Here is a 25,959-nt window from a genome sequence, read left to right as displayed (position 1 = left end):
AATATAATAAAAGAAATTAAAAAAAAAGAAAAAAGAGAGAAAGAAACATTATAAAAATGAGAAGAAAGAAGGAATTCGAGAGGAATATGCTAACGTGGTCGATGTCCATCTACGAACGGTAGCGTGTATTTTAGCACATGTATGCTTAGAGAGAGAGAGAGAGAGAGAGAGAGAGAGAGAGAGAGGGTAAAAAGTAAAAGAGGGTTGGAGGAGAGAAGTGGTCGACGACGCAATCCGCATACGCGGTTTTTTATTCGGAACGCGTAAGCGTTCGTGCCGCGGTTATGCATGCGATGCATCGTCGAATACTGCTCAGCAAGAATATACATGTAGAAACTGCTGCATTATTCCGATGGTCGCAGCAAGATGGTATATCACCGGTGCTACGCCAGTGTCCGCATCCTAATTGCTTCGTACGTAAGCAACGCGTGCGTGTATCATCCCTTTCCTCCCCTTTCCGTACACGCGGTCCCGCCACGAATTATCTCTTCCCCGTAAATTCCATGTAGAATCGTGTGTAACCGTTGTTAACCATCGATCTCTAACCTTTGCACATAACAAAGCCGCTTCGTTTGTAATTAGCCATTTATTAGGACATGTAACTATTCAGTTATATATACGTAGCAGTTATATATACGTAGATAAACGTACGTATCTCAATCTTTTGATTTTTCTTTATAACAATTTGTTGTATATTTTTATAATGAAAGCTTTATGTTTTTCCTTAGTATAGTATAATAGAAATTATATAATGTTAAACTTATGATATAATTTTATCACGACTTGATTGGCTAATAACTAATCTTTTCGAGTTTTTGTAATATTTATTTGATATTGAAATATATATATATATATATATATATATATATATATATATAGACAATATACACAGACGTTTTTATTAGCCTGCGTGACCCAATAATTTTATATCATAGTACATAACTTACAATATACAAGTTAGATTATAATATAGAAATGAGATAAATTCCACATTATATAATTTTCGTTTAGACACTACGAATAATAAGGTTGTAGAGAGTTAACGATTAACAGTTGTGTAACTCGTTGAATCCATCCTCGTCGGTGTAATTAAGATTAACCTCTTTTTTCTTTTTTTTTTTTTTTTTTTTCTTTTATTTCTTTCTCGAACTAGTCGAACTAGTCTCTCTACGAAAGCGAAAGATGCGTCGTCTTCTTTTGTCTCTCTCTCTCTCTATTTCTCTTTCTATCTGTTAAGAGCAAATGCTGACAAATGACGAAGGCGCATGCGCTTTCTTATCGCGACCGATTAATTTTATTATTTGATCGTTCCTTCCCGACGAAGAAGCATCGCTATTCATTTCTTTATTCATTAATTTCTTTTTTTCTTTAATTTTACGTGACAACCACGTGTCTTTGCTATCAATGAATTAGTACGAATTAAAAATATAAGAAGCATAAGTCATAAACGTGCTTTTTTTGTTATGAACATATATTGGCAATTACATTCATACACGTTTCTCATGAATAATTCGTTGAAATAATTATCATTTTTCGATGAGTTCACATATTTCAATGATATATCATCTATCGGTATTGCTTCTGAAGAAAAAAACAAAAGAAAAGAAAATTGTTAACAAGAAACAAGATACCTTGTCGTATCAATCGAAGTAATAATCTTTAGATTAATTCGCATTTGATTCATTAATACTATCTGTGAAATCTTTCATTACGAGTATATAAATTATGATTATATAAAGAAAAAAAAAAAAAAAAAAAATGTATTAATTGAAAGTACTATTCGTGTAATTCTGTGTTACATAAAAGTAACTAATATACGAGTATATATATATATATAAAAAAAAAGAAAAAAAATTACAAAAAAAAAAAAAGAAAAAAAGGAACAATGATATTAATGTTTTAGATTAAATCGATTGAAAGATATCGTATTATCCGTGCCAGTAAAAAGAGTTTTCATAACAATATATATTATCGAACAGTCTCACTCGTAAGATATCAGCTGCCGTAGTTACAGTGCTTCGTTTGTTCGAAACATTTTTTGATGACTCCAAAAGCGAACGAGAGAGGGGACTTATTCGTGAGTATGTAAACGGAATCGTCTCACGTTGCTTGCTAGACGATACCTATATAACTTTATCGCTCTATATACGTAGTCTATATACGTGTGTATATATGTATGTATGTAGATATGTAAAAGAAAAAAAAAAAAAAAAAAAAAATCGATTGACAGATAACTTATCGAAATCAGATTATAACAGAATCTTCTTTTGAGGAGGTGAATTTTGGATTTTCCATTTCAGAAAATATTAGAATGTACCAGAGCGTCTGTGGAAACCGTTTCTAGTTATGTAATTATCTCTTCTATTTCAAGCTGCATATATGTGTGTGTGTGTGTGTGTGTGTGTGTGTGTGTGTGTATAAGATATATCGGTGAATCGAGTTGCCATTACATTCGTTATCGTCAGACTAAAATTCCTTCCTTTCTAAATTTATTTCCTACCGAATTGATCTTTCGATTTTATTACCACGAGTAACTTAGTAAAGTTAGACCAGATTCATTTGAATGACTTATATATATATTTTTTTTTTCCTCTTAATCTCCTCTGAAATCAACCTTTCGATCATTTATTATTATCCAATTAACTTTAATCATAGCAGATTCGTTTGGATCATTAGTATTTTTTTCTTTTTGTTTTAACTCTCTATGTGTTAATATTAGATCGAAAACAAAGGATAATGCAATAGCGCTGTATTATAGTTGAGTTTTTGATAAATTTAGATAAAATTATAAGTTACGGAAGTAGGAAGTGGAGACGGCACATCGTAACGACGATTCTTACGTAATCAAGGATTTTTTTCTCTCTTCGTGTGATGTTTATGCTTGGTTCACGTTGGTACAACAATAAAAAAAAAAAAAAAAAAGAAAAAAAAGAACAAAGAAGAAAAACAGAGAAAAAACGAGGAAAGAAAAAAATCACGTTGAAAACGATCGTTAGTATACACGCTTACGTATGTACGCGTCCATGTACGTATAATATGACTTTGTGTGTTAGCAGGATACACACAAGGAAGAAACCACAAATTCTGAGGTCTTTATTAACTATGCGAAATGAATAGTGTCTTACCACATGTGTGTACAAAATTTCTTAGAATTTTCATACCTCTCCTATCTCTTTCAATGCGCTCTTACGTAAAAGAGTTAGAAACGATCTCGCTCGTTATCGTTCATATAATTTTCTTAGATCTGTATATATGCGTATATACATACACATACGTACACACATATGTAATCGCAGAAAATAATTTGACAGATGCAAATTACACGATGTAATTTCATTCGTATTACCTTGAATGTGACACTGCGATAATTAGTTTATTAAATCGAAATAAATCCTAAAGAAAAATCAGCCATTTTGTTTTTTTACCTTTTCAATATTCGATCGTTAAATATTTTTTCGAAAGAATTCTACGCTCCTTGTTAGTTTGTTTTTCTTTGCTTACTCGTATTTTCTCGAGTATATCATTAGTAAACGTTATTTATATTTATGTACGTAACGTAATTGACAAGAAATCGAAAATATCTTTGAGAGATATAGCATTATCAGTAATACGAATAATAAGTTTTTAAACATACCCTCTCGCCTGCCATTGTTGATCTTGATGCCAATAACTCGTGTGAGTTTCCTAAACCGCATTAGAGAATCAATATTTTCGATTAGTTTAATTTTTACGCGATTACTGCACAAAATAAGAATCTTTTTTGAACGACGCGTCGCGAATTCGTCGAATATGAAATTAACAGTTAAAACACCGCTCGCGCTCTCTAGCGGGACTTTCGATAACCACGATATATCGATCTCGTTATTTCGATGTATTATTTTAGATAATATTTATGTAGTAAGCGATAGAAACGAGCACGATTTTAGTCATAAAGAATATATTTACTTACATTTTACGTACATACATACGTATTTATTTATATTTTTATCAAAATTCATTCTCGTAAATGTCTTCAATCATCTTCGATGTTGTCATTGGCTGTTAAATGGTTACGTCGATAATGCAGTACATCACCTTTTCGATGCTCGTATTTTTATTTCAACGCGCCTGATGTTTTTTAATATTGCGTTTAAATGATTACATCGATAGATTAAAGGAATAGATTGAATAGAAGTTGTAATAAGCGATTTGAAGAATATAACATCGATATCGATACTTCGACATATCTTATCTACTAATAAACACCAATCACGTTCAACCTAGAGGAATATAATTGGTGCGTTGGAAAAATCAATATTTCCAAGCGCCATCTGGTGGGATTAATTGTAAACATATGTCGATAAATGTTAGGATAGTTCAAAGTCTTTCTAGTAATGTTTCTTTCTTGTGCGTTGTAGATAGATTTGTCGGTTATGTGGTTATGGCATACCGGTAGCAACGTCGACGCCATTTTAAGGAGTGTTAGTGTCTAAAGATGCAGTTGTTCCTGTATTCGTTTTAATTAATCGAGTGAGAGTAAAGTTGACGTATTATTATAATATTTCAACAAAATGACGCAATTTTTACCTCCGAATTTACTTGCGCTTTTTGCTCCTCGCGATCCAATACCTTATTTGCCACCAGCCAGCAAGCTTCCACACGAAAAGAAGAATGGAGGATATATTGGCGTTGGAGCATTTCTCAAATATTTTGAGGTAGGTATTATTTCCTTCGATTCAATTGACGCGAATATTTTTTATACGTTTTTATGCTACAAGTGATAATATTTTTAATGATATTTTTTACAACCCAGACGAATTTACAAGATTGTAAAAGTTTCATGGAACTTTCTTGAACCCTACAATTTTCAAATGTAATTAAAAAAAAAAAAAAAAAAAAAAAAAAAAAAAAATGCCAAGTTTTTTGTTCTTATTTTTAGCGAGTTATTATGTAAAATTGAAAGCATTTATACTTTTATTCATCCTCAAAAATATGTTGCATGTAGTCGGTAGCGATACAGTTTTGGTTAGCAGTATTTGCATAAGTTTTATTTATAACTTCGCAATTTTATAAACATAAAAGGATCCGAAAGATACCCCACCACCTGTACGCGTTGAAACTCGAGAAGAACGTTTGGAACGCCGTAGGAGAGAACGTGCCGAGCAAGTTGCTTATAAGTTAGAACAAGAAATAGCAGTATGGGATCCTGCTGGTATTCCAAACGTGACTGCGGATCCTTTTAAAACTTTATTTGTAGCAAGAATAGTAAGTATTTATTCTACGAGTTTGCAACGTCGAATAAAACTGGATAAAACGTTGACAGAGTTGAAGGTTAGATATTTTAAGATAAGTTATTAAAGCAAGCATACTGTTTTAGAATTATGATACATCGGAATCAAAGCTTAGGAGGGAATTTGAAGTCTATGGACCGGTAAAAAAGGTATAAAATGATATAGGATGATTTCCTTAATAAGACTATTCCTGCAATTGAATTTCTATCTAATCTGAAGATAATTATTTTCAGATTGTGGTAATTCATAATACAATAAATGGCAAACCTAGGGGATATGCTTTCATTGAATATGAGCACGAAAGAGACATGCACTGTAAGTAACAGTCCATAAATGTAATATTTCTTAAAAGCCTCCGTGAGTCCATAGTCTGGAATCTCACCTTTCTTAGCATCACTTCCAGCTAGATATAGTGGGGCAGGGCTATAGTTAGGCTACCCATTTTCATTGGTACTTAACCAGAAGGTGTGGGGGGTCCCACGATACATCCATGCAGGAATACCATTCTCTAAATACATATATGGTAAACGATTCAAATGAAAAAGAGAATATTGGCTGTCTTGATTAATGCAGTTTTTATCTTGTTCTTGGTACAGCGTGGTGGCCGCTGCCGGCAACTAGTGCCGTTCACTATTCCATGCAAAATCCCTGAACCTGCCTGATATGATAGGTTTGTATGTGTGGTAAGATCCAACATACAACAACGTTTGTTAGCGTCTATGCTTATCCTATATTTCTTCAACGATTTTAATTAAACTCAAAAAAGAATTTGAACAAATTTGATCGGGATGAGTGTTTAGTATGGCCACACTCTTAAAGTGTTGAAAAGCAGGCGTTTTGATTACTTTGATTTGTGGTTTTATTTTGACGCGACATGTCAAGTTAGCATTCTACATTGAAATTGATTGGTGGGCTTAGGGAAAAGGTTCAGGGACACGGTCGGTGAACAGTCACATTATTATTATTATTACATATATATTTCGATCATCGTCGAATATAAATTTTCGGGTAACATTGCTACGAACTACGCGTTTTTTGCTAAAAGTTAACTCTACAAAGATTAGGAGTCATTCAAATTAGTTCGATATCATCACTAGGCAACGCGGAACGTACATTGATGAAAGTTATTACCATCATACACATAGTCGTAGGTATGTCATTATTCGAAAGTAAAAACGTTACTCTTTTATTCTAATATTCAACACTTATAAGCAAGGGTAGAGCATCATAGAGACTTTTGCGAGAAGCAGTTTGATAGGTTTAGTAAAAAATTCATAATGCCGATTAGTGGAGTGTCGTTATTTTTATTATTATTATTATTACTACTACTACTATTATTACTATTATTACTATTATTATTACTATTATTACTATTATTATTACTATTACTATTATTATTTATTACTATTATTGTTATTGTTATTGTCATTATTATTATTATTATTATTATTATTATTATTATTATTATTATTATTATTATTATCATTATCATCGGTATTATTACTAGGGTGCTATTTCTTATTCTTTCTGCCAAAAAGATTTCACTGTAGTCGAAATTCTATTAATGTCAGAATTGTCAACTTATCAAAATTAATTTTATTTTTTAGTATATTTTGTACGCTCAAGTCCTGAAACATATCAATTTCGATATAGAATACTAATTTATCTTGCGATATCATCACTTGCTCCGTAAAAAAACGTGATCTGAAAGTCTGCAAATATGATTTAGCATGCAGATAATCATTCCCTTGCTTTCAAATTTGGAATTTTTACAAAAGTGGAAAAGTTCTTTGCCCGTATTATTAAAGTTAACATATACTATTAGAGAATTCAGTATAACATTACGTAACAAAGCTATAAAATATGTATGAATTGCGCACGGTTTGGTTGTAAGTAAAAAAAAAAAAGAAAAAGCGCACCAGGTAAACGCAAAGTAAACTTCTTCGGAGATTGAACGAACATACGAAGACTGGGCACCTTCCCAATGAATAGCGTACGCGCTGGCCTACTCTCGCGAGTCTCTTACAAGTTCATTTCACTGATTAAAAGTACTTCTAAGCTTTGTGTTAACTTCCGTACGTAAGTAGCCGCGGTAGGTATTTTTTGTATTTGCTATACTTTTTGGAATTTAAACATGTAGTATTTAAGGTACTTGAAAGTCTGCATACCTCATTGCTGATTACTGTGCAAAGGATAGTAACGTACAATTGTGATTTTATACAGTAAGATGAGATCGTAGTACCACAAGCTTATTCCTTCCTATTTCTAAAACGTAGCGACGTATAACGCACAGTAACTCTCTGTACTGCTTTGCCTTTTCCAAAGGAAAATGAGGCATGGTACAGCGAGTGTGCGTTTAGAAATATCTGCCTATTCGATAACTGGTATATACTTTCTAATTTTACTTTATAGAATAGTGGACGTTACGAATAAGAAGCACATGATCAGGGATAATGCATGCAGATACCTTATTATCCGTATCATGCATAAAAATAGGATACTTTACTTACTGGTTTGGATGACTTCGTTGTAAGGAAACTATAAACACAATGCATATGTAGATACTTTTACCAATTATCCAGGCTAACACATAGCAAATCTATCTTCATCGTTACCCAAAATGATCGAGTAAAAAAGTGATAAAAGAAAAAAGTAAAGAAGAAAGTCGAGTCACAATTGTTTCTTCATGTACATAATTTTTTTAGCCCGTCCATAAGTATAGTACTTGACCTATAGAAAAGATTTGGTTAATTGCCTCGAATTTAAAGAGAAAAAAGAATAAGTAAATGAATGAACGAATGAATGAATAAGCAAGTACAAATAAAAAAGAATAAATAAAAACGATAAAGAAAGTATATCTTAGATGGTACTATTGATTGTACACAAAGAGTGATAACGTGTACATATCATAGAAAAATATCATCTATGATGATTCTCCATTTCGAATTGGTTCTCAGGGATTAAGAGAAATCTCATAATAGCATAACGCGTAGTAGTTGAGTGATCTTGATTAGATTGTAATTTTCTAATGATACTTTTAGCTGCGTATAAGCATGCCGATGGTAAGAAAATAGATGGTCGCAGAGTGTTGGTTGACGTGGAGCGTGCAAGAACGGTAAAAGGGTGGCTCCCTCGACGACTTGGTGGTGGTCTAGGTGGTACTCGCAGAGGTGGACCTGATGTGAATATAAAGCACTCCGGTAGGGAAGATAACGAAAGAGAAAGAGAACGATATCGTCTCGAGCGAGAGAGGGAAACCTCAGGACGAGGGTTGGACAGGGACAGGTGAATGAACTTCAAGAAATTTTTTCCATCGAATTAAAACAAGTCGAATCTCGAATCGTTGCTTATACGCGCGCGCGCGCGCGCGTGTGTGTGTGTGTATTATTTTCTTTCTGTTCTTTCAGGGATCGTGATCGTTTAGACAGAGAACGCAGAAGGTCACGCGATCGTAAACGAAGATCAAGGAGTAGGTCACGCGACCGAAAACGTAGACGTAGTCGAGATCGTTTACCGGATCCTGACATTGAGGAAATTCAAAGAGACGAACGACCACGCGACAGAAGAGATCGCGATCGTGATCGAGATCGTGATCGAGATCGTAAAAGGAGTAACGATCGTGATCGCGATCGCGATAGGGATAGGAAGAGAAATAAGAGAGACAGAGATCGTGAGCGCAGGGATAGAAAAGATCGTGGTGATCGTCAAGACGAAGATACCAAGGAAATTCGTATTAAGGAAGAACCTTTGGATGGTATATCTTATATATACATAGTTCGAAAAGAAAAAAAAGATAGTCCATGCGTAGCCTATCGCTTTTTCGAAATTTCGCTTCCAAGCATTTGACCACGCGAAATGTCCTATTCTATTTTCAGATTATCCCGATTATAGTAACACGTTTTCAACGTCAGGATCGTATTTCACCGCGGTCAAGTATGAAGATGATAACGATCAAGAAGTCGAAGAAAAATATAGAATTCCCGAAGGTCGCCCTGATCCACCCCCATACAATAATTACGACTCTGTACAAGATTATTGATCTCAGTAATATGCCTTATGACGTTTTCTCTCTGCCCGCGACGAATCGATGCGACCATCAATAATGTTATATTGTATTTCCTATTGTTATTAGTGTAATGCTGTACTTACCGCATTTGAGTACCGAATTGTATAGTGGAATGGAAAATTAATGACCAGATATTCTATTGGCATATTGCAAGGTAAGCAGCTTTGATCTACGTTTATAATTAGCCGTTCCTTGGTAATTAATTTAGAAATATATATTTTTCGTCGTTGGAACGAAAGGTAAAATTCCATTGAAATTTTTAAGATTGGAATGTATTAAATACAATATTCTAGCAGTTCAAACAGAACCTCGCAATATGGAACACACACAGAAGTTCATAAACGTTTTCAACCTTATTGCTACCACGAATAAAAGTACTGTCACTCGCTGTATTTGTACATACATAATATGAGTATATGGATGAATTGAAATTCTTCATGATAACTGCTGCATGTATATTTATATATGTATATATGTATATATATATATATATATAAATATATTCATATATATGTGTATGCGTGTATATGAATATATGTATATATGTATATATATATGTATATGTATATATATTCCAATAAAATAAAGGATATAATTCATCTGTTAGATACATTTAAAAAGCATAAATGGCTCTTCGTAGGATTAACATTCTTTTTTTTTTTTGTTATTGGATCATATATCTTTTATTTTATTCTTTTTACGTTTATTATATCTATATGGAATCGAAGAAAATGATTATGGAAGTAGATTTATTCTGAGACGTAAAGGATTATGAAGAAACGAGATAATATTTTTTTTTTAATTGGATATCTATCTGTATTTTATATCGTTAGATGTGTGGAAATGTCGAGAGAGATTATTTTCCTACGATTTGAATTTAACGCCATTTTGTTTGTAACTACGCTAGTTTTACCATCTAGTTCGAATCCCTTGATAAAAATCAATATATCATATTTAATTGCATTTTTAAGTCGAGCAATGGATAGAGAAAAAAAAGAAAGAAGACACCGCGTTTTAGTGTTCGTCCTACGGAAATGACAATTTCTTTCTCGAACGAGTTGAAAACTCGTTATCCAATCGAAATACCTTTTTTCGTGTCGTAAATTGCTTGGACGAGAGCTCAACGACTTTTGCGTATTTCCGGTTTAACTGTTTCCTCTATTATGTTTTCGAATAATATTTCGTGAAAAAAAATGCGAATTATTCTTAAGAAAATAGTTCTTTCATTTCGTCAACAATTATATTAAAAATAATTCAATGTTGTAAAGCTGAGTTTAAGATGAAAATTTTGAAATATATAATCGATAGACTATCGGAACTATACGAAGGTTATGTGATCTTATTGCAACTGCATTGTTGCGGTAAGTATATGTACTTGTATAAAACAATTCTTTTTCTTGCTCTTTATTTCTCTTTTTTTTTTCTTTTTCTTTTTTCTTTTATAACGTTAGTATCTTTTTTAGAAGTCTTCATTATGCAGTTCTGAAATAATCAACGCTTAGCAGTAGGTATTTTTAAGTTAAATATTTCTTCAATGGTAAGATACATTTTACTGTAATTATTCGAGACAACCTACAATTTATTTTACTTTTTATTTTCTTTCTGTATAATTATTCGATTCATTTTTTTTTTGTAATCGTTACGACAAGATACATTTAACTATAAACGATTATCGAACTTGTTCGAGATAACTCGAGTAAATCACGATTAATTTTACGTTCTATTTCATTTCGCGTACTTGTCGATGATCGTCGATTTAGGTTAACCGCGAAATTTGAAAACAAGTATTCGAACGATTAATAAGAAACGACTATCGTAAGTAAATATACGCCCATTTTAACATTTCCAAACTACCGAGCTTTCCTTAATATTTAATTATTCTTTCGGTCGAGTTATAAAGTACTTTTTTTTTTGTTCTGTGCTCGTTGGCAGTAGCCGCGGATGGAAAGTTAAGTTGCGAATGTTTTAGTAACGAAGCTGCCTCCGCATTACACTTTTATGCGGCATCGCAGTTTCACGACTTCTTTTTTATATTTTTTATTTTTATTTTATTTTTATTCATTCTACGTTTTTGCAGTAACTCACGGAGCATATATACACAGATATATACATGTCAGTTTTTGAATCCACACATACGCGCGTACACACACGTACATATGTACATATTTATTCTATTCATCGCGTATACTATTTTATAGAAAAACATAGTTCTTCGCGATTCATTAAAAATTCAATTGTCTCTGTTAAGCAAATTAAAATGTTTTTCTTTTCTTTTTCTCTCTCTTTTTTTTTTTTTTTTTTTTTTTTTTCTCAAATATCTAACTCAACACAAGGTAATTGAACACATGTATTTTTCCTAAATACTTACAAATACAATAAACCATGCAACGTTGTTAATTATATAACAAATTCACAGTTTGGTCAACAAGGTCTTTGTTTCGACAAAATAATAAAAAGTGGCAATTATTATACATTTTTGCTATGTTAATTAAATCCGCTATTGTATCCAAAAAAAATGTCTTTTGTATAGACGAGAGAAAGAGAGAATAAAGAAAGAAAAAAAAGAAAGAACGTGCGAATGCATTGGTATATTTAATATTGAACATTGCAGTTTTGTTTCGTTCAAAAGCGAACAAATACAAAACTTATTTCACTTGGCAATATTTGTTGGCTTCTTCTTCATCGTTCAATATGTTATAAGAAAATTTGCATATAATATATATATATATATATATATATATATATATATATATATACTCGTTTGTTTTTGTACGAGATAATACTTTTTAGCAGAGTAATCGATCGATTTCTCAATGTCGTAATGACTTTTTAAGATATATGCTCGATAAAGTATCACATAAATTTATATAGGGTTTGCGTTCCGCTAGAGAAACGTGATCGATCGATCCTTGAGAAAAAAGGGCTAACGATCTTCCCTAATAAATTTCATTTTAACGTAGCCAATCAAACATGCTTAAAAGTTATAGCCGAACCGTAATGACATATTAGCACGGATATTTTCGTTTCTCCTGAACGAAGGGACATAAGGAAAATAAAGTAAAAATAATACGAAAAAAAATAATGATTTAAGTTATCAAAGCAAATAAGCCCAACTTTCTCGACTAGTTCCACCCCGAGCCTCTGATCCGCAAGGTGCTCAATTATTAGCGCTGGGGATCGGTTTCGACGAGAGAGAGAGAGGGAGAGAAATATAGATAGATAGATAGATAGATAGACTTAGCTGGATATCGTGGATTCAACGATGTGGAAGCAGCGTGGAGGTGTATGGCAGAAAGAAAGAGAGAGAGAGAGAGAGAGAGAGACAGAGAGGAAGAAGGATGAGGAGGTGACGGTTGGAAGAAGGTGGGAGTAAGGTAGAGGGAGATTTGAAATAGGGAAGGGAGAAAGAGAGAGAGAGAGAGAGAGAGAAGGTTAGAGGGTTAGAGCAAGATAGAAGATTCGTGGATAGGGCGCAGGTGTGTCGAACAGTCTGTCTCTCTCTTTCCAACGAGTATATGCGACTATGCGCGCGCGAAACCGAGCACCGAGATAGAGCAAAGGGGAGAAGGGTGGGCGTGTGACAGAGAGAGAGAGAGAGAGAGAGAAAGAGAGGGGGTGAGAAAGGGATAGTAGTGGGGATAGTAGTAGTAGAAGTAGAAGAGAAGGAGGAGGAGGCAAACCGAGGGAACAGTGTGGTGTATACACAGGTAGATGGTAACAGACGAAGGGTAAGAGGAAAAGGGAGGAGATTGCCAGGGGTTGGAGGTGGAGAAAGAGAGAGAGAGAGAGAGAGAGAGGAGGTAGAGGAGGATGAGGAGGATGAGGTTGGCATGGAGGTGGTGGAGGAGGCAAGCTTGGTGCGTCAGAGCCTGCAGTGAGCCCGGCAGTGAGGCGAAACGTTGGGCTCCGCGCGGGAGTCTCGTGGCCGCCCGCTTTTCTTTCAGTCGGGGTGCCTTTTTCCATTACACCCGACCCCCTTCTTCTTCTTCTTCTTCTTCTTCTTCTTCTTCTTCTTCTTCTTCTTCTTCTTCTTCTTCTTCTTCTTCTATTACTATTACTATTTCTATTTCTTTTTCTACTTGTACCACTGCTACTATTACTATTACTACTTCTACTACAACAACAACAATAACAACAACAATTATTACTTTTTCTTCTTCTTCTTTTTCCTCCTCCTCTTCTTCTTCTTCTTCTTCTTCTTCTTTTTCTTCTACTTGTACTACTGTTACTACTAATACTTCTACTACTGTCACTGCTCGATCATATTAAATAATCGGTGTCGACACACTGACAATTATTCTTCTTTACTATTACTACTACTACTACTACTACTACTACTACTACTACTACTACTACTACTACTACTATTACTATTACTATTAATACTACGACGACCCAGACGACGAAATTAGTAACAACCGGCAACAGAAACAAGCAGAGAACCACAGGAATAACGACGACGACAATCGTGACCGAGGACTCGTAGGCATCACAGCGTCCTCCTAAAGGCATGCATGCACGCTCGCTCGCTCGCTCGTTTGCTCGCTCGTTCGCACGATCTTTCTTTTTCTTCTTTCTCTTCTTCCTTTATCTTCATTCTTCTTCTTACTTTCAACATGTCCATCGAGTTCGAACGGACCTAACGAGGGAATAAGAAAGAGTTGGAAAAGAAGTGAATGTATGAAATGAATGAATCGTATGAAAGATCACGATCACCTCTCTCTCTCTTTCTCTCTCTCTTTCTCTCTTTATTTCTCTCTCTCTCTTTTTTTTTCATTCTCTCTTTATCCATCAATCTTTAACTATCTTTCTCTTTCTGTCACTCTCCTCCCCCTCTTCGTAGTAGTCAGTGAAAAAACGCGTGCTTACGGTTAGGCCGCGTTGACCTCGAGGACCGGTCGAATACGATCGAATCTTCCGAAAGTCGAAACGAGCCTAGACAACGGGGCTTCTTTCTTTCTTTTTTTCCTTCTTCCTTCCTTCCTTTCTTTCTCTCTTTCTTTCTTCCTTCTCTTCTACCTAAAGTCATCGAGTTTGTTTCTCCGAAGAAGAAGAACAAGAAGAAAAAGAAAAAGAAGAGGAAGAAGGAGAATAAGAAAAAAGAAGTAAATAAGTTGGGATCGGTGATTAGAAATAATTGCAGAGGATCGGTGTGCAGGTGACGGACCTTTTTTTCGTGAGGAGGGAGAAGAAGAAGAAGAAGAAGAAGAAGAAGAAGAGGAGGAGGAGGAGGAGGAGAAGGAAGAGGAGAAAGAAGAGAGGTGTAGAAGGAGAAGGAGGAGGTGGTGGAGGCGAAGGTGGAGGTGGAGGTGGAGGTGGAGGTGGTGATGGAGGTGGTGGATGGTGAAAGAGGGGAATATAGTTCTGAAGGGGTGAGGTAAAGGTGGGTGGGTGCATTCGGTGGTGCAGACGGCGTGCGGCGTCGTGTGTTGCCTCTCTTACCCCGCGATCTCTCTCACGCACCGCCAATGCGGCTGAGATCGCGCGATCCCATTGGCCGACATCGTGCCGTGGTGTCAGCGATGGGTACGTCCAGGTTCGACGCTCCTGCTTGACCAAGAACGTCCTGCGGAATCCTTCGCGTCGCGTCCTTCTCTTCTCGAAACGTTTCACGAAACTTCGCGGTCCGAGAAAAGAAAATTGAGACGGAAAAAGTGGATGGATTGTGTATATATATATATATATGTATATGTGTTTTATATATATGTATATATATATATATATATAGGATCCACATATACATATGTATCGTAATATTACCAAAGAGAGAAACGGTGTGTGTTCAGTGTCATCTCGTCTTCGTTCCTTATTTTCCGTGTTCGTGCACCAGGACTAATGTCCTGCGACTCAAACGCATCCTTTCTTCTGCACCAACAACCTAAGAAGAACTCAGCCAAGGTCGTTGATACCTTGCAACGATGACTACGACGTATTATCCGTCTTTGACGACTCGCCATGGTGTACCTTTTTACGAATAAGTTCGTTCCTAATCTTCATTTTGTTCAGTGTCCTATCGTATCGCTAGGATATTCTTTCGCTTTGTTTACTCGTCAATCCTCTTCTTCTTCTTCTTCTTATTTTTCTTTCTCTTCTTCTCGAGGAGAACGAGCATACGAGAAATTAACGACGTCGATCTATCGTAAAGAAGAATCGGTTCGCTTTTCTCTTTTTCTCTCTTTCTCTCTCTCTCTCTCTCTCTCTCTCTTTCCTTTCTTCCCATGAAAAAACACGTGGGATCATCTGCCATTATTTTTTTTTCTCATCTCTCTTTATCTCTCTTCTCGCCATCTCTCTATCTCTTTCTTCCCTTTGTAATCCGAATCTCACATCGTTATTCCGTGGATGAACCGTTAGAAAGCGACCTGTAGCGTTTGGATCGAGCGTTGCCAAACACGCGGCTTCTCTCACCCTCTCGATAAGATCATCAGAGTTGTGGTCACTTGATTAGAAACGTCAAAATCTCTTAACGTATCTGTCTATCCATCTATTCGTCTATCTACCCATTCATCCGTCTATCCATTTATCTATCGATCTATTCATCTGTCTATATCGATTTATTAAAATTCAAGAATCCCTTATTCGGATTTCGTCGTTGTTCATCATTCGATCGTGATTTTTCGTTGGTTCAAAGAGGTCGAAGAGGATCAGGGAAAGGGGTGGTTGGTATGAATGCGAGACAAAGTGTGTCAGTGGGACGATAGCCGAGGTTTTAGTGAATGTAAACGCGTTTTCTCTGCGTGCTTGAGCTTGCTTGCCTGCCTGTCTGCGTGTCTTCCTTGTTTCTATTGTTTCTTCTTCTTCTTTTTCTTTTTCTTCTTCTTCTTTTTTCTTTTTTCTGTTTTCTTTCTCTTTCTCTCTCTATTACCATCTTCCTTAATCACACCAAGGAACAAAAGAAGATAAATCCTTTTGTTCCGAGTTTATTCGAATTTATGAAGAAAGAGGGAGAAAGATATTAGATATGGAAGAGGGGTGGTTGCTTGGCAATCGAAAATTTACGTGATTTTCCTTTGCAAAAACTTTGTCATTTTTCGTGCTTAGTATTATACGAGAACGTCGTTATCGTGCCGGTTTGAAAAAAAAGGATCTCTTTGGGAATCCTGGACTGTCGGTGGTTCTTCTTCTTCGTGACTGAGAAAGGAGTAAAAGGAAAGGAAAAAAAGAGGAAAAGGAAGGAGAGTGCAGTGCGTATCTACTTACCTGTTTTATATCCTCCTCCCCTGCCACGTCATGCATGGCCGGTGAAAGTTCGCTTCAACGAGTGCATTGATCTACTGAAGTTAAGAGGTAAGAGAGACAGAGAGAGAGAGAGAGAGAGAGAGAGAGAGAGAGAGAGAGAGAGAGAGAGAGAGAGAGAGAGAGAAAGGGATGATTGAGATATCAAAGAGATACTTAGTTCAGCATTTTCGAGATATCAAAGAGACATCGAGTTGGACATTTTCGAAATATTAAATGAGTTAGAAAATCGAGATGATTAGACGAATTCGTGGATTGTTCTTTTTTTCTTTTTCTTTTTTTTTTCCCTTTCCTTTTATCTCTTTACACCACGCTTAAAAATTACAGAAGAGATTAATTTCACGAAAAATGAGGGATGAACAATTTCGGTATGATTAATCGATTCGTTTATCGCTTATTACTAAATCTGCAAAATTATGAGGACGTGGCAAAGTTTTTGCACGAATAAGAGGCTCGGAAGGGATCGTAGATTTTCCAGTTACTCCTGTTTCATAATTCATTTTTATTTTTCCTCTTTTGGGATTTAACGTATCGTATTGCTTGACAAAGCGTTAACGAGTATGTGTCATCGAGGTAATTTCATACTCGTCAATCACGATAATCCTTCTCTCTACCCAAATAAGGATTCGACTTGAAAACGAGAACTTGTGTTTCCAGTAGGTGTATGCGTTAAAACGTATGTGCAATACTTTTCGCGTCATTAATCATAAGAAACCGTACGAGATACCGTTTGCAACTGTAATGGAACGCGTTTCATCTTATTAGCTCTTGTTACTATGCTAAACTCATTTTGTTCTAGATTTAATAGAGAAATTACCTTATATACGTTTCGTTATATAAGAAAAAAAAAAAAAAAAGAGAGAGAAAAGAAAGAGAAGAAGAGAAAGAAAAAGAAGAAGAAGAAGAAGAAGAAGAAGATGAAGAAATGCTTATGATATTTCTGGAATTTTCATAATTAAAAAATTTTTCTTTTAGAAAGTAACGTAGAAATCGTTTTTATCGACTCGGTAGGATTGAATTTTCGAAAACACCTTCTTCATCTTCTCTCGGTGCGTTTCTCTTCGACAAAGATCGATTTACGTCGACCCAGAGCTATTTTTAATGCCGTAGTGAAACGGATTAATTTCGTGCGGTTCTGTTCCGTCGACGGATTCCTCGCGTCGACTCCTTTTCGGGATAAGGTCTTGCACATTTAATGAAACGATCCAGCGAAAGCTTGGCTCAACTTTTCCATTTAGTTCGACCGAGTCTCGTTTTTCTTTCTTTACTTTCTTTACTTTCTTTATTTTATTTTTTTTTTATTATTTTATTTTATTTTTTTTTTTAATAAATCGCTTGCAGAAGAATCTTTTGTTTCTTCTCTTTTTTCCTCTCCTTTTTTTTTCCTTTTTTTTTTTTTTTCGATTTATTCCCAGCCATGATGTATTCCCTTGAAAATTTCTTTTTCTCGATAGATATTTGTGACAGAGATTTGTATTGCGGATACGTGTTAGTAAATATTTATTTAATACACAGGTACATACACCTACGTACTTGTTCTTAACAAGAACTACCGGATATTATATCGCGTCAATTTAACAGAGATTTTCAAGATAAATCGATAACACACAAGCTCGACGTTCGCGGTTCTTTGCGTCGTTCGACACGAGCGCGCGAGTTTAGTTATATATAGATCGTGTGAACCTCGCACTATAAACGGGGATAACTTTACGGTCGATCTAATAATTTCGAAGCTGGTCAATTTACGAAGGCTGCCATCTTCGAAATTCAACTTTCCGCTTTGCGATCGGTGTCATCGTATAGTCGAACAATAAATAACAGTAATAATAATAATAATAATAATAATAATAATAATAATAATCGGTATTGCGATCGAACCGTAAATCTTTTTGTTAGAGCTTTCGCATAGTTCCATATTTTTTGTTTCTTTAAATTTTATATTTAACGCGAAGTAAAATTAAATTTCAGTTTTTTCTCTTTTTCTTTTCTCCCCTTTTTTTTTTTTCTTTTTATTTTCGGTTATTAAAATATCGCCATTTTCTATATGTCGCATACGATCTACACGCGTACGTACGTAGATATATTAAATTCCTCGTTTGAAAAACAATCATCAATGATTTTGACGAACGATAAGTAAAGAGTGCAGTATCGTTCCGAATAAAATTTTATATTAATAAGAAGTCGTATGGAAAATATCGATTTATGCAAAAATTGGTTCGTTTTAAAGGCCATCGTGATAACTCGGAGTTCGTGGGGTGAACGTGCTTAATTCAGAAAACATCGCGATAACGAATAATGTAACGAGGAAACGAAATTAATATCGAGTTTGTTAAAGAAGATTCTCGTTTGTCGCGATGAAACATTTTCGATGATAAAAATCGTTTCGTATTGCACGGCTTTTTTTTTCTTCCTTTTCTTTCTTCTTCTTCTTCTTCTTCTTCTTCTTCTTCTTTTTCAATGATAACGAGAAAAATGTGTCAACTATTTCGAAAGATAACGATATGCGTTTTTTTTTCTGTTTTTTTTTTTTTTTAATTTAGCCTAAGCGGATCGTACAATTTTTATTATTATGCTGCGTGTAATTGAATCGGAACGAAAAGCCACAGGTTGTAACAAATTATTCCCCGTACGGCTTCGTTAAGATCTTTATTATACCGCTAACGATTATCGCCGCGTGCAACGCCATCGTGCGTTTCGGATAAAGTTCCGTGCGATACGATTGCGGAAAAAAATTGCATTTTCTTTTTCTCTCTGTTCCTGTCTTTATCTCTCTTTCTCTTTCTCTTTATCTGTCTCTCTTTCTCTTTCTTTCTTGTTACGAATTCCGATAAAATGCAAACGAGGGAGATATAAACCAATGATCGTATGCACGCTGGTGTAGGTAAACGATAAGCGTTCGTTCTAAAATAATAACATTCTCGAAATTTTAGAAAAAGAATTTTTTTAAGGAAATATATATATATATCTACATACTTAACACTTTTTAACATCGATATCCGATATAACTCTGACTCTTTTCCAATCTTATTTATTCTCAGTATTGAATCTAATACGAATTTGATTTTTTTTATATACATATATTATATCAAAACGTATTTTCTTGTTACATCACGTATTACAAGTAACGAGCTTGAATAGACGTGCCGAACCTAGTTACAACGCGGTAGTAAAGAGAAAAAGATAGAAAGAAAAAAAGAAATACAAGAAGCATTATCAGTTAGTTCCAAAAAAACATGCATAGCAAATTCGTTCGTGGAAACACTTTAAAAAGCTTGTACTTAGTAAATAAACATAGTACTCGGTCTGCAGCGCGATCGATCGAGGTCAGTACGCGTAGAAACTCGGTAAGGTCGACGCTTCGATGATTGTTCCGCGCTTGGAAGGAGCCAGGCGATCGCATTCACGTTTGCCGCGTCCTCGGAGCAGAGAAATCTGTCGTCAAAGGGAAAAAGGGTCGTTGAGGAGAAGAAGGGAAGTCGAAGGTCGAGAGGAAAGGGCTGAGAGAGAGAGAGAGAGAGAGAGAAAGAGAGAACGTGTGCGTGTATGTGGTTGCTGCTGTATGTACGTGTGTGTTGTGTTGTGTATATGAGCGTGTGTATGCATGAGCGTATGTGTGAGAGAAAGAAGACAACAAAGAGCATTAAAATCGTATCTCGGAGCATCGGGATTATTTCTTTGAAAGAGCAGAGGAACGCAGGTGACGTAAATCGAGACGACGGCGTACCGGAGAGAGAAAGCTTCGAGGAAGCTAGAGGAGGAGGAGGAGGAGGAGGAGGAGGAGGAGGAGGAGGAGGAAGAGGAAGAGAAGGAAAAGGAGGAGGAGGAGGAGGAGGAGGAGGAGGAGGACGAGGAAGAGGAGAAAGAGGAAGAGGAAGAAGAAGAGGACGAGAGGTGGCGTAAAAGAAGGAAGAGAAGAAGATCGTCGAGGAGCGAACTTTCTGAAAGAAGAAGAAGAAGAAGAAGAAGAAGCAACAGCAGCAGTAGCAGCAGCAGTTGCAGCAGCAGCAGCAGAAGCAATAACAGTAGCAGCAGAGAGAATAGCAGGCCGATGGATAAAAGGAGGTGAGATGTGCAGAAGGAGGAGAATTCGAAGAAACTCTTGGTGCGTGTTTGTGTAGATCGTCGTCGAAGATCGAGAGAAAAAATCAAGAAAAATAAAAATAATAATAATAATAATAATAATAATAATAGTAATAATAATAACAACAACGCAAAAGAGGGAAAGAGCAATAATAATAAAAGGGGGAAATAGATCGAGGTTTTGTTGTGCGTGATAGAATATAAAATAGTGAAGTTTAATTGCATTAAAAGTGTCTCGGGGTTTTGAAAGTGATTAAAAGGAGTGATTCGCTGGGCCTTGAAAGGCTGTGAAGATATCAAGGAGGATTAGATGGTGGAGGTGCTCGAGGGCCTGGCTCTGGAGGCAACGGGGCCGTGCAGGGCACCTCGCACCTATCCAGGGCCGGGCAAGCTAGCGGCCCTTAAAAGCAGCGTCGCTGCAATCGTCGACGCTGATATTATATTGAGACTCGTCTTTCCTCCTTGGTTCTTGGAGCCCAAGAAGGGCTCCTACGTTCGGAGCGAGGCTGGCGAGCGCAATGTGGCAGAGCGGCGGCATTGGCGCCCATGCGGCGAACAATCCGTGGATGAAGTTGATGGGCATCGTCCACAAGGAAAGGAGACATCACGATTCGGGTTCAGTTGCCGCCGCTGCGTCCGCGGCCCAAGGTTCAGCTACCACCGGAAGCAACGATCGCACCCTCAATCAGTGAGTTTTTTCAACGTTTCTTTTATTACTCTTATCTATTCGATCTCTTATCGGCTATAGCTCTACCAGATTATTACATATTATTACAGCATTTTTTTTTTTTTATATTACTCTCGATATACGTCGAGATTACGCGATATAACGCGTATACGAAATCTTTCAATGCTTCGATTTGAACGATTCAAAGACGGTGGAAGGATTTTCTTTTCAAGGGAATAGGTCAGAGACTTGGTGGCTGTTTTTCTTCTATTTTTTTTTTATCTTCTTTCTTTTTGTTTTATCTTTAATTAAAGCAGAGGTATCTTATCGCATAGGCGAGATACAGCTCGTTCTTTCCGTTCTGAAAGTCCGACGTTGAAATTAACATCACCGATTAAAGCGACGACCAAGGTATAAAATCCTCGTGGTATACCTTGTTGTTATGTAAAATAGTTCGTACATACATATATACAGATATATGTATATGTATGTATAACTGGCCCTTCTACACAACGAGTCATACAGTTTTTCGGCTCTGCTGCATCGCGAAGCGTGCATAATATTAACGATCGCGAAAGCAATTTCCCTTGGCTTCCGCATTACGTACGTAGGTATATACCTTTTTAATGTAGTTTTACGCTTCTAAAACGTTAAGTGTTGCCAGTGACATTCGGGGATAGATCCTCGAGATCATTCGCGGGAGGTTTATTTTCAAAGGAGATTATTCGATATTATGTATCTTTCGAATTTGATACGTCATTTTGCGACTGTTTCTATTTTCTAAAAGAAATATTATCAACTATTTCTACACACGTATAGGGTGCTCCAAATATTTGGGATAAAATTGATAACATTAGAGAAACATTTTCATTATATTTCTATATATATACGAAAATATTTTTTGAAATATTATTCCTATATCTATCATGAAAGGGATGAAACGAAAAGAAATATTATATATATTATATATATATATATTCTTTTCTCTATTTTTCTTCTACTATTACGGTTGGAACGAAATGGAAGACACGTCAAAAGGTTTAATCGAAAGTATTTTTTCAAGTTTTTAAGTACGGGCATCGATCATCGAGTCTTAACTCGCAAATGCCGTTCTAGAGTCCTATTATCGTCCACAGCCCAGTATGGTTGGGACACACGACGCACGAGCTTACAACGAGACGAGCTTGGCTGACAAATCTCTGCTTTAGTCATGACAATGACCCTCTTCCATTCGGAACGAAGACCTATTGCCTCGCGTGGCAGCATCGCACTTCCGAAAACGATGGTGCTTCTTCTTGGTGACGCGTCGAACACCGGAGCACGTATTTTCATTCGAAAGTACTTTAACTTCGGTCTCTCTTACACGATCTCAGAGGTATCCCTATCTTTTTTTTTTATCTCGCACGCGATTTCTTACTCGTTGTTGAACGTTACTTTCATACACATGTATATGTATATATATATATATATATACATATATAGAAAAATATATACGTATATACATATATTTATATATAGATACATATAATATGTAGTTAGTTTATTTTTGGGGGTTTTTTTTTGTAGACAATTGCAGAGCTGATTTCTCTCTACGTGATTATTTCTTCTTTACAAGGCTCTACATTTCTTTTATTATTTCTTATTCGTTTCCTTTTCTTTTTTTTTGAATCTTAGATTAATATCTAGTCGATATATTTAGAATATCGATATATATATATATATATATATATATATATATATGTTCTACTTGTGGTTAGTTAGTCGATTTTAGATAGTCCAAGTGTCGTTCAAATGATTCAAAAAGTTTGCACGTATAATATATTCGAGTATAGTAGATAGAATAAAAATTGTGATAATTATCCATCAACTGGACGATGGTTTGAATATCTTTATCGATTCAAGCCAATATTAAAATCTTTCGATTATTGCATATTAATATTTCGATCTTTTATTTGCTTGAATCGATTCTGAATGAGATAGTTTGTTACGTTATTATTATTATTATTATTATTTAGTACGATAACAATTGTTATTGTAATTATATTTTTGATATTTTTCTAATGGAGAATATTCTTGTCCCGACAGTTTTAACTTAATGGCGAACGTATTTAGTGTTTTTTTTACCCACTCTCTTTTTTTTCTTTTTCTTTTCGTTTTTTAGAAGAAAAATAAATAATACTCACACACCGGTAGTAAATATTCTCGTGGGGTCATAACGGGGATTTGAGCGTACAGTTTTTCTATCCCTCTCTATTTTCAGTCCGAGCAGGCCGGGTTATCCTTTTACAGTACGGAATTTATGCAGTATGCCGTGTTAACGCGATAAATTACATGTAATTACAACATCCGTTTTATTTCCACCCAACAGATCGGTTTCTCCGATTTCGTTTGGTCCAATTGGCTTTCACAAATTTTTACTTCGACCAGTTCTTGCCATTGAATTTGTTTTTTTTCTCTCTCTTTTCTTTTCTTTTCTTTTCTTTTTTTTTTTTTTTTCTTTTTGATAAGAGCGATTCATAAAATCAGTGTAATAAATAATTAAGATTATTTTAATAATTTATTCCCGACGACGATAAGGAACGTGCCGAAATTAAAAAAAAGAAAAGAAAAAAAAAAGCAAAAGTACCACACACACACACGCACACACAGATAGACACATACACCCTCTCGTCGATTTTCTAATGAATAATTCACACTTTTTTCTAGTGTACGTATAGTGGTATAGGTAGTGTAGCAAAATAACACATGTGATATACATATACTTTGTTACATACTTAGCGTGTTAAGTAATTGTGAGCGAGCGAAAATTGTGATATTATGTCACGTTATGTTATTAAGGTCTCTAGAAGTAGCAAGTATATATATCTAAAGAGAGAATATATATTACATAGCAAAGTTTCATCGTGAGCGTGCATGGCCGGACGACTAAGCACGACCATTAATCGATCGCTACGCCTTTGCTTTTACACTTTTGAAATTTTCTCTCTTTCTCTCTCTCTCTCTCTCAACAATTTAATAAAAAAAAAAAAAAAAAAAAAAAAAATGAATATGGAGAGACCGTGCGACAAGTTTTAAAAAACAAACGGAACATTTTCGTAGCAATTGAAACGAATCTTTTCGAAGCTAAAGCTAAAATAAAAAAAAAAAAAAAAAGAAAAAAAACGAAAGGAAAAGAAAAAAGAAAAGAAAAGGGACAAAATAATAATACAAAGTTCCGCGCAAAATGATCTCTCGGATGAGACGAGCCCAAAAATAACATAAACCTAATAATAGAGATGAAAGTGTTAACGATAACAAGTTTCTTTGGGCCGTGTAACAATCGATATAAAGGGTTTAATCAGGAACACCTTTCTTACCGAAGATGTCACCTTCAAACGAGAGGAGACTAAGACAAGGGTTAGGTTTAATCTTTGGGGGAAGAAGGGTGACAAAGGGCGGTGCCAGCCACCGACAAACTAATTATCGTTCACAATGAGCATTGTTTCGAGCTCGTTAACGACGAAGGATACTTATTCGCGATTGTTTTGTTGTGGTGGTACGGTGATCTAGGATATTCGTGTGAGTACCAACAATATCGTCGATGGAGAATCTTCTCTCTTTTTCTTTCTCTTTTTCTCTCTCTCTCTTTCTCTCGTGACTCGATTCAGGTAGCTTCGACGCCTCGTATTCGGGTCGTCTCATCTTCCTCTTTGTCTTCAACCCTTTCGCCACATACACTCTCTCTCTCTCTCTCTATCTCTCTATCTCTCTCTTTTTGTTTCTCTCGTATATGATAGTCGGTTAACAATGAGTTCGTGTTATTGTGGTAGTGATACCACTCGCTCCGCCACTTTTGAAGCCGCTAGGAACACACTCTTCTCTCAGCATCATCATCCATCCACCAAGCGAAAGTGCACTCGTTCAACTGGCAGAGAGCGTTTCGTGATTGAAACGACTTGACTCTCATTCAAGGGTTTGGATAGATAGCGAGAAGAACAAACGAGGAATCGTGTTACTTCAAAAGACCATGTAAGATGGAAGAAACGAGTTGTCTTTCGCTACTAACTTTTTCTTACCTTATCCATTCGGAAGAAACTTTTGGGACCACGTCGTTCCCCTAAATCGTCACTCTTCCTTATTTTCTTCTCGTAGATTTATTCTATCTTCTTTTCTCTCTCTCTCTCTCTCTCTCTCTCTCTCTCTCTCTCTCTCTCTCTATCTTTTTTTATTTCTCGAGCTTACCCTTCGACTCAGTTGAATCTCTAGCTCCAATGGCAGTTCTACTTCACGTTCGCTATATTTTCTTCAGTTCGGTCTCTAGCCAGCTTGATTATTGTTGTTAGTTTGGAAATAAAAAGATGGATGTTCCGTTCATTTCTTCTGTTTCTCTTTTTGAGTTTGTGATTTTTTTTTCTTTTTTTTTTTTTTTACACAGATACGTTCGATATTGTTAGAAAAAGAAAAAAGAAACAACTTGATTCGAAGTTAATTTTCTTACGGGATTAATCGATACATTTCATTATGGTTTGTTTTTTCTTTTCTTTTCTTTTCTTTTCTTTTCTCTCTCTCTTTTTTTTTTTCTTTATAGAGACTATTACTCACACTTAAATATAGCTGAGCGAACGTTAATGTTAACTCCTTCATTTTTTCCCTCTACTTCG

At 35.6% G+C, this 25,959-nt stretch overlaps 2 protein-coding genes and 1 long non-coding RNA gene across 7 annotated transcripts in view; all 3 read left to right on the top strand.

The window, feature by feature from the left end:
- Positions 1–4,400: 4,400 nt before the first annotated feature.
- On the top strand, positions 4,401–9,767 carry LOC122634848 (U1 small nuclear ribonucleoprotein 70 kDa-like). The gene is given in 9 exon segments (XM_043824207.1): positions 4,401–4,694; positions 5,062–5,244; positions 5,357–5,419; positions 5,504–5,585; positions 5,867–5,911; positions 5,914–5,940; positions 8,312–8,555; positions 8,678–9,024; positions 9,146–9,767. Coding segments are annotated over 9 exon segments (1,299 nt in total). The 5' UTR covers positions 4,401–4,550; the 3' UTR covers positions 9,310–9,767.
- Positions 9,768–13,444: 3,677 nt separating this feature from the next.
- LOC122634849 lies at positions 13,445–20,364 on the top strand. Of its 3 annotated transcripts, none has more exons than XR_006328485.1 (3): positions 13,445–13,818; positions 16,378–16,623; positions 20,255–20,364. It is a non-coding gene; the product is annotated as an uncharacterized LOC122634849 (long non-coding RNA). The 3 variants fall into 3 exon arrangements; XR_006328487.1 differs by lacking the exon at positions 13,445–13,818 and adding an exon at positions 15,014–15,294; XR_006328486.1 differs by lacking the exon at positions 13,445–13,818 and adding an exon at positions 15,014–15,314.
- A 133-nt stretch (positions 20,365–20,497) lies between these two features.
- Positions 20,498–25,959, top strand: part of LOC122634844 (potassium voltage-gated channel protein Shaker) — a 126,806-nt gene continuing 121,344 nt past the window's right edge. For all 3 annotated transcript variants that reach the window (XR_006328482.1, XM_043824194.1, XM_043824193.1), the window contains exon 1: positions 20,498–21,340. Coding sequence is in view for 2 of the 3 variants with exons in the window: in XM_043824194.1 (XP_043680129.1) it covers positions 21,171–21,340 (170 nt within the window). In the remaining variant the exon portion in view is untranslated. The remainder of the gene's footprint in view (positions 21,341–25,959) is intronic.

Source organism: Vespula pensylvanica, chromosome 16 (assembly GCF_014466175.1).
Source record: "Vespula pensylvanica isolate Volc-1 chromosome 16, ASM1446617v1, whole genome shotgun sequence".
Lineage (NCBI taxonomy): Eukaryota > Metazoa > Arthropoda > Insecta > Hymenoptera > Vespidae > Vespula > Vespula pensylvanica.
The sequence above is the reverse complement of the archived record's forward strand: the minus strand, read 5'-3'. Positions and strand labels throughout refer to the sequence as shown.